Source organism: Ixodes scapularis, unplaced genomic scaffold (genome assembly GCF_016920785.2).
Source record: "Ixodes scapularis isolate PalLabHiFi unplaced genomic scaffold, ASM1692078v2 PGA_scaffold11__112_contigs__length_91849675, whole genome shotgun sequence".
NCBI lineage: Eukaryota > Metazoa > Arthropoda > Arachnida > Ixodida > Ixodidae > Ixodes > Ixodes scapularis.
The window spans coordinates 43,300,620-43,316,797 of record NW_024609837.1 but is presented as its reverse complement, the minus strand read 5'-3'; the positions used below and the strand labels follow the sequence as shown (position 1 = coordinate 43,316,797).

The 16,178-nt window shown below is 45.2% G+C and overlaps 2 protein-coding genes across 2 annotated transcripts in view; both read left to right on the top strand.

The window, feature by feature from the left end:
• LOC8036441 (nuclear cap-binding protein subunit 1) overlaps window positions 1-4,719 on the top strand; it is a 35,558-nt gene extending 30,839 nt beyond the window's left edge. Inside the window, exons 22-24 of the mRNA XM_029979904.4 lie at window positions 840-950; window positions 3,164-3,277; window positions 4,571-4,719. Of these exons, the coding sequence (XP_029835764.1) occupies window positions 840-950; window positions 3,164-3,277; window positions 4,571-4,684 (339 nt within the window). The 3' untranslated portion in view covers window positions 4,685-4,719. The remainder of the gene's footprint in view (window positions 1-839; window positions 951-3,163; window positions 3,278-4,570) is intronic.
• Window positions 4,720-8,064: 3,345 nt separating this feature from the next.
• LOC8036442 (40S ribosomal protein S13) lies at window positions 8,065-14,917 on the top strand. The gene is made up of 3 exons (XM_029979903.3): window positions 8,065-8,154; window positions 11,317-11,524; window positions 14,621-14,917. The coding sequence occupies exons 2-3, from the start codon at window positions 11,339-11,341 to the stop codon at window positions 14,888-14,890; spliced, it is 456 nt and encodes a 151-aa protein (XP_029835763.1). The 5' UTR covers window positions 8,065-8,154; window positions 11,317-11,338; the 3' UTR covers window positions 14,891-14,917.
• Window positions 14,918-16,178: the final 1,261 nt, after the last annotated feature.

Genomic DNA, 16,178 nt, shown 5'->3' with positions numbered 1-16,178 from the left:
AGCGCTCTCTGTCTCCGCGCCCGACCACGTGCTATGTTCTCCGCGCTACTTCACGCCAGACTGGTTCCGCTGACTCGTGTCGTTCGCTACAGTCCATCTCAACGGCGTAGAGGAGCAAACACATTTTTTCAGACGTTTGGTTTTGCAGCAAAGGGCCCGTGTTTCGCCGTACGTTGGTGGTTTTTCTGCTGTGGTGCCGTGCAAAGTGAGTCCGCGCGCATTTGCCCGGGACGAATTATTCTATGCGGAGTCTTCCCGAGTTCGAACCTCGAACTTTTCCTCCCATAGAAATGTATGGGCGCTCGCCGGGACTTTTGAACACGATTGAATTAAACGAAAAGTCGAATTAACCGAGGTCGATCTAACGAAAGTTTACTGTACCATTTTCATCGCGGTTCTTGTGTAATTCCTCGGTCAAGGCCAAACTTCGGAATGGATCAGTTGACATTACTTAGTGCCCGATTTTCTAATGTCCTGCTGTTTTAGAAATTATCCAAGACTGTGGCTCAGGGCACTGCTTTCAAAGTAGTATAAAAAGGTACCTTCAATCATGCCCACTGGAATAAATAACTCTGTGTTAATGTGAAAGCATTAAAACAATTGTTTTAATGCTTTCATAAAACGAAAACCCGGGTCGTCACCTGCAAGGTCACATGACCACTGTCTGCTAACTCAAGTGGGCGAGACCTCGCCTGCTAAGCCCGCTAAATTTAGCGAATGATGTCACTCCCATGTCACTTTTTTATGTTTGTCTTTTTCTACGTAGCCAGGCCTATAACTCATTTTATGTTGAAAATGTTACGCTTGTCAATGAGTAGAATTTTTTCTGGGCATGGCAGGGGGAGTCTGAGGACAAGGAGCCACCAACGGACCTGATGGTCGAGAGGATGGAGGAGAAGCTGGAGGCGACACAGAGTGACTTAAAGAATCTGTTCCTCATCATCTTCCAGGTAACATGCCTCTATATGTGTTGCATAGAATTATCTCTTATCAAAGTTTGAGATACTTCTCCGCGCTACTCCACGCCAGATTAGTTGCGCTGGCTCGTGTCATTCGGTACGGTCCATCTCAACGGCGTAGAGGAGCAAACGCATATTTGCAGACGTTTGGTTTTGCAGCAAAAGGCCCGTGTTTTTTTTTTTGCAATTGTTTGTTTGTTTTTGAGTGTGCTACCTAGCTGCTGTTCCAGTTTTGATATTTTTAAGGAGTTAAAAGAAATGAAAGACTTGCTGTAAAATGAGCCAGAAAAATTGGCACCTTCATGTAACTGGCTCAAGCCTTCACCAAAGGTGTGTTTTAGTGGTGCATTTCACCTTCTGAAATCTAAAAGTGTAGCTCTTTTTCGTTTTGAAATTAGATTGAAGCCCTCGACACCTTCAACGGCGGAAGCCGACACAGACGACTGAGTTGCCCGAGAGTCGTGTTTGTGGCGCCATCTTACAATAGGCACTGCAAGGACTCGCTGTAAAGCAGACTATGGTTACCAAGTGCTTGTTGCACCTCTGAGAAGATGGTGCTTCAAGCAGGAGTTTTGTAGAGTAACTATGTATGCTCTGCTTGCAGAGCAGAGTATCGCAATGGGGCTCCCGGGTGGCCATTTTAGATCCAAGGTTGCACTGCGGGAAGCAACTGTCGTTTTTGCAGGAGACACAAAGGCGTGGCTGGCAGGCTGGCACAGTCGTGAAGCAACGCGATTGTCCTCCATGTCGTTTTGCTTCCCAGACTTTGGAAACGGATGATTTAATACATTGCTGTCAAGAAACGCGATTATCCAGTACTGAGTGGCTACTCATACTGTTCAGTGATCAAGGAACCTCCCAGTTCATTCGATTCTAGTGTAGGATGTATATTTCGCAAACGCAAAGCGAGACACATGCTCCGCCCGAAAATTGGCACCTGCAAGGTCGCTTTCCCACGTGTAGGTTGGATCCAGCTCGGTGCACGTGACCGCTTCTCCACCAAGATGGAGTTGGCGGCGAAAGAAAAAGGAATGCGATACTCTGGCTCTGCGAGCAGAGCCTATACAATTAACCTAGACGTTTAGGGGAGCTCCGTACACTCGGCCTGTTGTAGTGTTTCGAGCATACTTTGGAGAAAGGTTGTTGCAGGCTTGCATACGAGATACCGATATACCGTAATCTCCCGAGACATAGCCCACCTAAAATCGAAGGTAAATCAAGTGAAAATAAGAAATTAACTAACTTTCAGTAAAAAAAGAAATAATTTTTTTTTTTACTTTTTTTGTTTTTTATTGAAAGTCTTCTTATTCTAGATGAGCCAGAAACGACTGTCCTTCCAAGTCGGCAATGGTCGCTTATCTCCCGCCGTGGCTTAGTAACACCATTTTTGCGGAGGTCACCATTTGCCAGGGACCTGCAATTACTATGCCTTGTTTCGTTTAAGTCCAGACGCAGCCGACTGTAAAAATAAATGCAATTTAAGACAAAGCAAACTGTTTTAAATTACCTAAGCTGTAAAAATACTGACTTGATGTTGTACGTGATTTTGGAGTATCACTGTGTGCCCTCAGTACTCGCGGTACAGCATTGAAAGAGAAATAGCAACTCTAAGCCCCAGCAAACCCAAAGTCCAACCAGGAAAGAAACAATGCATGTTTCCTTGCCCCTGACATATCTGGCCTGGTTTGTTGCATTCTTGGGCGTGTTGTTACAAGCCTTTGCCCTTGACTTCCAAGCGTTTCGAAAAGGAATTGATTAGGCATGGGCGAATAGAGGATTTTAGGTCAGAATCGAATTCGAAGCGAGTAGTGATTTTGGCCGAATAATTTTGAATCGAATAGTTTGAATAGTACAAGCAACAAATACCACTAGATATGTTTAAACTATAGTTTTATATTTGCCCTTATTAGGGTATTAGAGGTTCTGCAATTGGGTAATTTCAAGTGTACTGAGTTCGGGAGCACGAAATGGTCGAGATGGTCGGAAGCTTGCGCCACCTGGCCGGCAATCCAAGCCAGAGTATTCGGAAAGGTTGAATAATTCGATACCGTCGAATACTTAAATTCGATTTGAAGCGAATACCGAATAGGACAGAATTTGATGGGCTATTCGAAATAACCGAATATCCGCCCATACCTAGAATTGATGGCCACCACTGTCGTTGGTTTTGCCTAACAAGGAGGGTGTTCTTCTTTCCCGTCCAGCGGTTCATCATGAGCCTTACGGAGCACATTGCGCACTGTGAGGCAGAGGGCACCAACTTCCAGACCCACTGGTTCAGGTGGACGCTCGGTCGTCTGCAAGAGGTCTTCTTTCAGGTGTGTGTCCTACCCTCAAACGAGTAGAGCAGGGCTTGCTGTGTCGGAGAACTCTTGGCTACTTTGAGTGAGAACGGGGGAACAAACCTCCCTCCCCCTTGACAATTTGTGTATGAAGCTGTTCAGAAGCTTGCAAGGTTTGCAAACAGTATTGCTGCACACAGCAGGGAGAAAAGCAGAAGTGTCTGGCTGAGAATCATATATCAATGAATGGCTGATGATTGTTCATCGATGCTTAAATTGTGCCTAAGCTAGAAGAGCACTTTACAACTGGTGAGGTTGTTTGAGAGAACTTGGATGCTCGAGTCCCTGGGGGCAGTCCAATGCACCCCCAGGGTTTAGGTTGGGGAACCCTTGGAGTTAGTCTGGGGAATCCCTGGGGTTAGTCTGGGGAGCCCCTTGGAGTTAACAGAGAGTACTTAAATGCCCCGGACCCAAACTATGTTTTGGGTCTTTGGTTGGCACTCAAGATGAAGCAGCTTCGAGAACTTGTAAATATTCTTATGTTCAGGTAGTTTTATTATTCCACTACTTTTGACTGGACGGGAGAGAGGGCAAAGTTGATCTGGAAAGGCAGCTGTTGCATGGTCATTGGTGGTAGGAATTAGGATCTGTGGATATCTAAAATGTCTTATAGTGTGTGAAGTTAAAAAATTGGACATGCATAGCTATTGTGTTAGTGTGCCATTAAAAAAATCTAATGTCACCCAATTTTTTTTTTTTTTTATTTATTATGGTGTTTGAAGACTACCTAATCAATATTTTGATACAGTGTCACATTAATTTTCAATAAAGTCAAAATATGCAACCGCTTGAAGCCGAAACCGACACTGGACTGGGGAGGAAGAAGAAATATAGAGGAGGAGAAAGTTACCAGAAATCATGTGGCTGTGCAACTTTTATTTTTTATTTTTATTTTTTCAGTTAACGTATTTGGAGCTATTTAGAAGCCACAAAAAATGGACATAATATTTTTGTCTATTTTTACTACTATTGAGTGTGTGCCTTCAATGACCCATGACTGATTATCTTGGTGGTTGTGTCTAAACCATAAAGAATGGCACATGACCATGAAGAAGAGAGTGAGCGTGACTCAAACCGGCCTATTCTTGATCGGCAGTTTTCGGGTGGAAAGAAAACAAACTTTGAGCTGCAAATTGTGGTCTGGGTAATATGGCTCTCATATATCATGTACAGATAAAAACCTTGGCCACCATAAATACCCTGTCAGTGTCCCTTTAAGTTTGTATAACATTTTCTTAAAAATTATTTGTGTTTTCTGTTGTTTTCTAGCACCACGAGCACGTGTTCAAGTATGTGACTACCCTGGAATCATTGGTCTTCACCAACGACATTGATCCCCATGTGCTGGAAGTGTTCCAGCAGTTTGCAGCTCTCCGCGCCTGAATTGATCATTAAAACATGCCACATGCCACCTTCACGTTTTCAGGGCTGTTTGTTTTTTCTTTGAATGTTGACAAAAACATATGTGAACACCCTTAAAGGGTGTTCACAAATGTTTTTGTGAACACCCTTTAAGGGTGTTCACAAAAAAACGCGACGACATTTTTACCGTTTCTTTTTAATTTGCACCGATTCTGAGCACACTGAACGTAGTAACTTAATAAAACTTTGCTTTTCTCAAATTTTCCTTTATTTTAAAAGTTATAGGCAAAATAAAACTACAAAAACAAGCAAAAAATAACCTCCTGCATGACGTCCTTGGCTGCTTGAGTGGCCGTGAACGAGAGGAGGGGAAGTGAGCTCGGCGAGTGCTCACGGCTGCCGCACTCCGTGTCGACGGCTCGAGAGGGCACCACTAAAGCATGTTCTAGATAGGCTTGATGAAGCGGGCAGCCAGGGCGGCTCGCATTGGATTTCCTGCGCGATTAAACACTCATTCGACATGACACTTCGTTGGCCACAAACGACAGCAAACACAGGGTAAAGATCAGTTCAGAACGGGACCCACTTCGCGCTGCCATACCGCCAAACGGCCAAACCACAAGCCAAACCTGCTCGCCGAAGACCTTCGGAACGCTCTGAACCGGTCAGATCCTCCAGTCCGTACGACCGCAGTGCTGCCGTGTACATCCGGGTCCTTTCTACGCTTGTCTGTGCCTGATCCCACTACACCTTTCTAGTATGCACCGCCTTTTCCACCGCTTGGTGGCGGGTATGTCGACGGGTCATTTCTTGTTTCTGTACTTTATAAACAGCATTTGTTTCTTTTCTGGTCTAAAGTAATAAACAAAAACTGCTTTTGTAAATAATTAAAATGGTTCGTGTCCCATATATTTTGTATTCCGACCAAAAAAAAAAGCTTTTAGCGGCTCTGACCAGTAGTAAGGCCAGGACCAAAAACGTCACAATGTCATCACATATCGCGCTTTAGGCACAGCGGGTCGCCCCCGTAGGTGGAGGATGTTTCCGCATCGTCCGGTTAAAATATGACGCGCTGATATTTAATAACTCTCTCCGTGCCCGCTGGCTTGCCTGAACCCCAAGAGGCGTGGAAACTGCTAAAAAGGTACACGCTTAAATATGATTGCAGGGCCCCTTTAGGGACAACACGAAGAATTTTGTGTTAGGAATATTTGCTAGTGGCGTCTGTTTGTTCATGTATGTGTTTTTTTTTTTTACTTGCTAATTTGTAACTTCATTTTAAAAAGCCCCTAAAAGAAAAAATAATGTTTTTTTTTTTGTTTTTTTTTTAATCAGTCTGGCTGGTACACGCCTGTCAAAAAATCAATTTTACGCAAAAAAATAATAATAATTTAGAGCAATATTGTTGGCGTGAGACGGCGGTTTAGCCGGTAGTCCCCTCCTTTTCACTTGCTTTCTCGTAATATTGGGCGCGTGTAGCAGAAGTGGATCGGCTTCGTCTTCACGTTAAGGTAGAAAAAGCGAATCACCATCTCGTTTAGCAAATGACCATTCCGTGACGTCATGGACTGTGCACAGAATTTCGAATAAACCTCGCTGTCAGTATTGCTCTTTTTTTTTTTTTTTTTCGCGTAAAATTTATTTTTTGACACGTGTCTCAACTGAATTGTTTAAATTTTTTTTTTTTCCTGCAACGTTCCTAGAGCAAGCTCAGTTTTGCAGCTCCCTATTCTCGCCTGCAGAGGCAAGTAGCCCAGGTGGCGGTCATGAGAACTAGCGGCGCTGCAGACGTATCTTGCTTCCCTGTCTCGCGCCGCGCGCATGGTCTGCTACCACTGCATTGAAAGCTCCCTTTTTTTTTTAGGGGCGAAGCTCTTTAGCGTCTAGCCTTGTCCGGCGTCCGTGCTCACATCGATTGCCATCCCATCTGTCTTCTTAAAAAAAGAAAAAATGTTTGCGCAGTCGACAGGATTCGAACCTGTGCGGGGAGGCCCCAATGGATTTCTGGTCCATCGCTTTAACCACTCGGCCACGACTGCAGGACGAGTAGGGGGCTCTGAGTTGTGGTAGTAACTCAAGAGCTGGGGATGTAATGGATGAAACGTACGCACATAGCCGCTCAACGTCTATACAGGAGAGGGCGCTGCGGTCTAATGCGTATATAATCGCATTAAACTTTGCATGCATTGGCTCAACGTTTATAGACGACAGGGTGCTGCGGTCAAATGCTCAAATGCGTATATTACCGCGTTCCATACCACACATTCTCTTTCTGACATGGATGAAAACGAACAAAAAGTTCGGCATGCTGCGGCTCAGCGTCTACGCAGACAGCAAGTTGCTCCGGAGAGAATAAAAAAAGATCAGCACCATCAGCACTACCTATGAACAAAATCAGTATCATCAGCACCACCAGAGCTTTGCCCCAATCAACATCATTCACCACGTGGAGATGCGGTCATTTTTTTTCTTCCATTTTTTTACCCCAGAGATCAGAGTCTGTGCATTGTGAGTGTTCTTTCTTTGAGTGTTTGAAATTTATTTTTGCGCGCGTCTGTTTCCTTGCGCTGTGAAGTGTTAGTGTGAGTCAACAACTCGCCTAAGCTCAAGTATTGATATTCAAACTAAGCGGGCTAGACAATCCGGAAGCAAGACTCGAGTGCAGCGCTGCTAGTTCTCGTGACCGCCACTAAGCCCACGTCGCAGGCGGAGCCGCGGAGCTGTGAAACAGCTTGCTCCAGTAACGTTGCCCAAGTGCTTGTAGTGCAGTGATTGACGGCATATGCCTTGCCTTCTACACCTTCAACGAGCTCACTCATTTAATAGTGTGGTATAGTGATGTTTATTTTGTGGGAACAGAACTGACATCAAACCAAGGAGGCAGAAAGAAGATAAAGGGATATTAAAAAAAAAAATAGAAACGTCCTTTTCAGTCTTGGTGCGTCTGTTTTATTATTACAACGTGTAGTATGTCGATTTGGCATGTAGTTTAATTGAAAAGAAAAAACTATGCATCCTCGTGCACTGGTAATACCGCGCTGGCAGCATGTGGAAGAACAAACACACGCACAGAAGTTTCGTTTTCAATGCTCCAAAATTTCGGGTTTTGGAGTTCCTAAATTAATATTCCTAAAACAATCAAGATAGTTAAGTAGCACATTAAGGTACACAGAAAAGTAAAGACATAATTAAAAAATATATTCGCAAATTATAAAAATAATTCGCTCTCCCTTAGCGCCCTAAGAAACGTAGCGTAAATCTTGCGCAACATACAACACAAATTATCTTGATATTGGAAGAGTATTATAATTATTTAATAAAAATTGTTTTAAAATTAATAATCATGAAGATATGAGGTATCCAAGAGCACCAAATGCTGCTTATTGACAAATCGTATTTTGTTACAAATTTGGACAACAAACGTCTCGCGGTCTGGCAACTCATTTCCTTTTCATTCCCTCTGTTGAGGAAGCCGCCACGCGTGGACTGAAGTGAGTAAATATCTCTGTATATTGAGTATTAAATAATTGCTATCTATGACCATTAGCCGCATAAGATCTCCGAACATGGCATGACACATCTAACAAAGGCGGCCGCATTTTGTGCGACTTCTATTTCTCCAGACTGTCCGTATGCGTTAGGCCTAAGCGCAACACGATCGTGGCTGAAGTCACGTTGGCCAACTTTTTGTCATGACGGCTTCTTTGGAAGGACAAGAACGAACTCAATTTGGTGCGCCTTCGTTTTGAATTGTAGCGATGTTAAGTCTTACGTGCGATTCTTTCTGCCGCGTTGGAATTTATGCTTACATTAACCCTAACCGGTCCCACTTCACTCGCATGTGCCTTGGCTTGGTCGGCTAATGGCACTACCAGCGCTGCCCCGACATATGCAGGAGAACGACAGTTTTACTTAAAACACGTCAACATCTCTAACGATTGAAAAAGAGGTAAAATTTTATGTTTGAAAGGGATCAGAAAAGTCCGCAGTTGTGTTGTAGTAGGCGTTTGGTTTGCGAATATCACGGGATCGATAAGGACTTTCAATAGGAATGGTGTAAAACTTGCCTGCTTTCTCTGGACATACGCTCGACGGCGTCGAGCGGACAGGTGAAGTGACATAGGTCGTCACTGCGCGTGAGCCCTTTGCTAAGTGGCATTTCGATTTTCAGCGTCCCGTACTTTCCAGCACAGCATGCTTGTACTGGCACCGATCTTACGCCCGGCTTTTTGTGTTGCACATGCTCCGCTTGCTGTGTCAGTTTTAAGCCATAGTATACACACGTTTGCCAAATTACCCATGCACTAAGCAGCATGCTGGGAATGTAGGTTGCACATCAGTTTGGAGAGACTAGATAAGGTATTGGTAACTTCAGAGATTTCTCCCTGAAAGCTAATCCCGTGAGTTGTTCCCCCGTGATTAGACCAAGTCTGTCAAACTGCTGTTCACATGCAGAACAAGCCATGTTGATTTTGTATGGACCTATGAGGGGATGCAACCTTCTACGGAGTTGTGCTTCAGGTCTAATGGTGAATTCCACTCGTAGATCTGGAGCGCTTTCCAAAATCCGCAAGGGAGGCAAAATTCCGCTCCCAGGGACCCGCTCCGAATCGACGAGGGGAAGATAAACTTGCATTTTTGGAGCGACCTCCCCCACACCCCTCCCCACCCCTTCTCCTTCCGCCGTACAAAATGGCCGCTGCTTGAACTTGAACAGCCCACCAACGGCTCAGCCGGCTGATCTTTCCAACGACCAGTGAGGACTGTCACCGCTTAGCTGCAGAAGTAACACGCGACACAGGCCGGGCGAAATTATACGTACCGCGGCGCCCATGTCACAAATAACGAAGACGTCCGCGTTCGGCACCGTCACATACCTTTCGGCCGCCTCGAAGCGGCGGGGCACGGACAGCGATTGCCAGCGTGGAGTTCAGATTAGTAGTACGACTTTAATAAACACAAAGGTAACGAACCATCCCTTGCGCGGTCGTTGCCTAACCACTTCTTGTTTTATTTCACGGGAAAACGCCGACGGAATGCAGTGTAAAAAGGTAAACAATCACTGGCTGCAGAATGAATAGGCCTAACCTTGCGTCTGCCTCCGGCTTTTCTGTTGTTCTTTTTCTCGTTCTTCCTCTCACGATCACAGACGTCAGCGCTTGCGATTTGCCACGCTCCACATTCCCGGCTTTTTATCCCTGATCTACGCGAGGTAGAAGCGTTCGAGCCGTCACAATCTAGAGTAAACAACCGACACACCCGAACAGATCCAACTCCATGACCCGACCGGCCCGCCGATCTCTCCAACCTCGCCGCGCATGCGCACCGCCGATTTAGACACAAGTCACGTGGGCCGCTCTGTCAGCTTCCGGAGAGATCCGTGAAATCCCGCAGAGCAAGTTCGGCGGAGTTTGGGGCGCTCCGTGGAGCGGGCGCTGCCAGAGATCTACGAGCGGAAGATGACCGACTTGAGCCAGATCTGCGAGCGGAATACGCGCGCTCCAAATGGAGCGCTTTTGGAGCGCTCGAGATCTGCGAGCGGAATTCACCATAAGTTACCAGCATAGTGTATGATTTACCGCTTTCGAATGTAAACTGGTTAATCTATCTTGCGGTGGGTTGAAAGCGATACTTTTGCATTTCAGGAATCATAGCAGTATGCAGCTTCAACTTTTTACTATGGACAAATCTTGATGAACAAAGAAGTCATGATGCCTAAGAAACACACACGGAAGTTTCATATTAATATTAATCCTAGAGTGATGTTATCAAAAGTTAGTTAGCAGTAGCTTTGAGCTTTGGTGTTCTGGGAACTTGATCAACCTATCTGATCTAGAGTCATTGACTACATTCACTACAAGTATACCCTTTTCACCTCACGAAAAAAGCAAGTTTTGCGCATTGTTTATACGTGGCGCAAAGTTGGTTGTCGAAGGGAAAAGCTATGCTTTTGGCATTTGGAACATGTATGACTTGATAAGATAACATAAATATAATCTAAAATTACCTACATATCTCTTAATTATCCACATAAAGGGGGATATTAGTAATGCTTTACGAGGTGCCGGACTTTTTATCACTATGGTTCGAGGGGAAAACAAGTATTGTAGCCATTGTTCACCATGTCAATAATAGGCAGAATGCAAGGTATAGTATACAGCCATACTTCTCAAAGCATACCTTATCTCTATAAGGTTGAAAGTAAATAATCAAATTAAGACATTGAAAAACGCACATGCAAAGCACCTGCTTTTTTGGGGGGAGGGGGGGCCGGCATTCGCTTTAAAACAGTTACTGCTACATACGCTAGCATGTGCAGCCCATGCAATCTAACTTCCAGCCTGCTCTTAGTGCCTTGGTCATTTAGCAAAATGTCCATAGTGCTTCCATGCTAGCAATACTTGGGACTAACTCCTAGCATGTCCATGCGTAGACTGCACCGACACTAATGTCAGATTGGCATTCCCCGAATTCTCTATTGGAGCATTTTCCCGAATTCTCGATTGGAGCATTTTCCGTTAATGGTTACAATGGGTCAGGCCAGCACATTGCTGCTGCCTGTCATTCAAAACATTCTTTTTTCTACTGTGCATTGTTTGAGCGTTCCGTGGATTTCCATTCAGTAAAGGTGCTTGCCGTTCACACTCTTGCAGGTAGCCCCCCCAAGCAGCCAAGATGGGTCGTATGCACTGCAGCGGGAAGGGTATTTCCCAGTCGGCTCTGCCATACAGGCGCAGCGTGCCAACCTGGCTGAAGCTGTCGCCGGAGGACGTCAAGGAGCACATCTACAAGCTGGCCAAGAAGGGTCTGACCCCTTCCCAAATTGGCGTCATCCTCAGGGACTCCCACGGAGTGGCTCAGGTGATCCCTTCTGACCCCTGTTGGACCATTCCACGCGCGAACCCAGGCTGGCTAGTCGGAGGTTGCGGGACTGGCGAACTTCGTGCCTTTGATAACGCTTTGGCAACTCGTGAGCATGCACGGAAGAGATGAGTGTTGAAGAAAAAATGCCCGAGATTCCAGTACAGAATTTGCTAGAACTGGCCCCTTTTGCAGCAATATTGAATTGCTGTGTCGATTTGCGGCAGTGGAAACGCCAGATAATTCAAAACTGTTGTGATGCTGTTTTGAATGTGTCAAAGGCACCAGGCAGCTGGTTGATTTGAAAGAATGTCAACAGACCCTGAAAATATTGTGACATTGCAATGCTTTAAGGTTGAAAAATTTAACTGGTGTTTAAAATACTGTGTAGTTGCAATCTAGTCTCTTTTTTTTTTTTTAGGTTTTTTAGGAGTGTAGTTTTAACAATGCACCACAGCCGCTTCCTTTTGTGTATACCATGATTTTCTTCTAGTATCTGGGCAACGATTCATATGCTTACTTACATGGTTGCTGTTATTGAGCTCTCTAATCTGAATAGAAGAGGCAGTTTCAAGAAGTAAAAATTGTGAAAGCAGTGATGGAAGCCCTGTGCAAAATTGCGCCTCCTTTGAAAGCCGCTACATCTTGTGCCAAAATTTTTGTTCTTAATAATTGTGCCACACCTGTGCTGAGATAGGATTAAACAAAGCAAAAATAAAAATATTCTATCATTGGTCGACCCCGATGTTCAGAGAAGTAGAAGGGAAGGAAATGGTACTTGTGTGTATTTCACGTCTCAGCCCACCGTATAGTATAAGCGTAAGTCATGGGGTACTTGCTGCGCTTGATTGGTTTAGTGACTTTAACCAATGAAAGAACTTAAACAGAAATATGACTGCCATGAAGTCACACTTTTGACGCTGTTTGATTGGTCTCATTGGCTTGTGGCGTCGGGTGCACATTGACTTAAGTTGAAACTGAGTATAGAGATGGATTGTCCACCGCGCTGGCACCATCTTCGTCTGAGTTTTAAGATGACGTCGGTAATGCCTGGAGCTAGATGTCGCAAGAACATTTTGCAAGACAGTGGAATGGCAGCTGCTGGGATTAGGTAGAACTTGAGTCTTTTACTCCTGATGAGAGCACTTGATTATCATGTTTGCCACAAGCCTTTGTGCTGTGGCTAGAGTGTATGCGTACGTACTGTGGTACTTGCACCGCTCCCATTAACAGTCACCACCTCACACCAGCACTTGTGCACGTTGGGCTTCACCGTTTTACATTGGAGTGGCAGGAACAATGGCTGGACGTGGGGAAGGGCCCGGGTTAGCACCATAGGCTGAGAAATTATGCTGAGAACTATTAAAGGTCTACTTTTGTTTTATCTTCATTGTAAGTTAACCTCTAATTTTGAAAAGGTTTGCCGAGAAAGGAAAGAAGAAAATAAATGTGGGTTTATATTTGAATAAATACGGTAGTCGAGGTAGCTCCCGTGCAGCAATCGATCAAAAGAGCAGCAAACTTTGACTCGACCCTGGTTTCAACGCCTTTCAAGTGCGGTGTCACTTTTATAGCTCCAGTCTAGGTTTTCATAGTATTTTATATTAGAATCTTGAGTTTGGTCAGAGCATAAAACTGAGGGAGGGGGGGGGGGGGGGGGGGGGGCTATTTATATCGATAAGCGTTTTAGCGGGTGTGGTTTTTGCCGGCATTTTACAGACATTATATTTACAGACTTAATAAACTACTGAGTGGGGGAAAAAAGGGGGGGGGGGGGGGCACTATCTCAACTGAAGTGTTGCACTTCGATTCATTTTGCTTCCATTTTTTAATACCCGTTGTAAATAGGACCTACTCTAACAAAAAAAAAGCTGTGTGTTCCTTTTCCGCTTTATTTTTATTACAAAAGACTTCAGTATCAAAGAGTATTGAACCCTCAATCATTATCAAGTGTAAAGTCATTCAGCGATGCAATCACTCCTTTATTTTTGAGTTTGCTCCAAAAGCATCAGTGACTGTTCCAAATCACTATTTTGCCTGCTACAAAACCTGCTACCAAAGCTTAAATGCTCTGAAAGAAACAAAATTAGATCCACAGTCAGCTTGGACCTGATTTGTGCGAGTGAGCTTCTGTTAACTCCAGAAATGTCTCCCTGAAGGCTAGTCCAGTAAGTTGTTCCCCAGTGATTAGACCAAGTCTGTCAAACTGCTGTTCACATTCAGAACATGCCATGTTGATTTTGTATGGACCTATGAGGGGATACAGCTCACTAAGGGCTTATGCTTCAGGCATGATCTTTCTTGGAAATGCCGAATATTCCCAGCATAGTGCCTGCAAAGGTTTGACAGTGCCTTGAATGGTTGTCTGCCTTGCAAAACTGTCCACATGTATGGGACTTGGCAGAGCAATCCAAGCTTGCCAAGCATTTGGAAATGGCAGATTACTTGCAAATGTTTTGCAGTATGTCCAAAGAGGTCATATTTTATTTCCCTGGATCATAGCCAGGATGAACACAACAATGCATAGTTTTCCATTTTTTGTGCGGGATAAATCTTAGTGTACAATGAAGCAATAGAGATAAAAACGGCTAGAGTCATGCCATCGCATGTTAGTGAGCTATATGTAGCTTTGGCAGTCTGTGGATCTAAAGTGACCCGTGTGATCTTTTAGCCATTGGCTGCATTGGCTACTACTAGCATCTGGCCAGAGGTCGCCCCCTCGCCCCACTGATGGAATGGCCATTCGTTCCGTAGCTTCTACTGTAGTTAGCAGTGATGCGATTTCTGCACCATTTGTGTCGAAGTGCTTACCCTGCTGCGTTCTGCTCCATTTAACCAAAATGCAAATACTTTGCAGCAGAAGCCCTTTTTTTTTTTTTTTAACAAAGCAGAAATTAATATTTTAGTAGTCGCTACGCTGCCAGATTGTTAGGTAAGCTTGTACGAATGTTTAACACTTGTGTAGCTCTCTGAATGATGTGGTTTGGTACGATCTTCATATCAATCACGACATAGTACCATCTAGCAGCCTGAGAAGGCATTCATTCACTGGCGCTGGAGTGTGGCAGGAGGTGACGTTGTCTGCCCGCCATGCAGGTGCGCTGGGTGACGGGCAACAAGATCCTGCGCATCCTGAAGGGCAAGGGTCTGGCCCCGGCCCTGCCCGAGGACCTGTACTCGCTTATCAAGAAGGCGGTGGCCATCCGCAAGCACCTGGAGCGCAACCGCAAGGACCGGGACTCCAAGTTCCGGCTCATCCTGGTCGAGAGCAGGATCCACCGGCTGGTGCGCTACTACAAGGCCAAGCGCATCCTGGCTCCATCCTGGAGGTACGAGTCGTCCACAGCCTCCGCCTTGGTCGCCTGAGATGATTAAATACTGTTCTCACACACACATCCTTAACTGGTGTCGTCACTTGCCTGGTTTTCTCACGTTGACTCTGTGGGAATAGACCTTCGAGAAGAAGAGTTCTATGCGTGCCTAAACTCACCGGAGGCAGGGGCGGATTTGTGAGTCGCGCCAGGAAGGGGCGGTAGGCATTCGGCAGTGGAAAGGGGGGAGGGGGGTTAGTCTGTTGAGGAATGACATAGCGGTCGAAACATTGCCCAGATCTATTTTGTTGACCCAATATTTGCTACGTCACCAAAATCAAAACTTTTGGCGCTGGTGTATGTTAATGATTTTATTAAAACAAAGTTGACATTGAGAGGGGGGGGGGGGGGGGGTTCTCCCACCCGCTTTTCGTTCCCTCTAAATCCGACCCTAACTGGATGCAAAAGTTTTTAATGCTGTTTTCGTTGCGTTGCGAGTCTTCCTCGCGAGGAGCGAAATGCGTTTCTAGCCCGTCGAGCCTGCAAAACAGCGTCCACATATGGCTCGAGAAAGTACTCGGTTGCACAGACAACTTAAACCTCGTTTGTCCCTGTGCAGCTGATCGCGTGATCACCTCGAAAATGGTAGTTGGCAAGTCCTCCACCACGTGCCGTTTTTATGTGTAAAGGGTTAGTTGCGTGCCAGCCTTGCATGGTGTGTCGACCTGGGGTCCATCTAAACGGCGGGACCGGGACATTGCCGCCTGTTGCAGTTGGTCAGCTCCTTGCTAATTGCAGTAGGTGGCGATGTCCCACTTCATTTTGCTGTGTAGATTAGGGCCCCAGGTGCCATCCGCACGGACACCGGCATTGATTCGTTCAAGGGAGTGGACTTCTGCTCCCATTTGTTTCCAGAAATGATTGCACATCACGAAACCACATGCTGGAAGTTCTCAAGAAAAGAACCATGTTTTTCTGCCCGTGTAAGGAAACTGCACCACAGAAAGATCCAACTCTGAAAATGGGACGCTAGCGTTTGGGATAAAACACGGAAGTTTGAGAACGGGACATTGCCTGGGGCAAAAAGTAACCGAGAAAAACGAAATTTCCATATGAACTTATTTCCAATGATTAAATGACATTGTGGACCCCTGTAGTATCTAATTCATTGAAACGAACTTGTCAGCAAGAAATAAGACAGTATTTTTCAGTTTTCAGAAAAAAGAACCATGTTTTTTTGCACGTGTATATAAATTGCATCACAGAAAGCTCAAACTCTGAAAATGGGACGCTAGCGTTTGGGATAGAACACGGAAGTTTGAGAACGGGACATTGCCTGGGGC

Bases quoted from the DNA above. Each gene is read 5' to 3' on its own strand.
- LOC8036442 (XM_029979903.3), top strand. From the start codon at position 11,339: ATGGGTCGTATGCACTGCAGCGGGAAGGGTATTTCCCAGTCGGCTCTG. The intron at 11,525-14,620 runs GTGATCCCTTCT...CCCGCCATGCAG, and splicing joins ACTCCCACGGAGTGGCTCAG to GTGCGCTGGGTGACGGGCAA.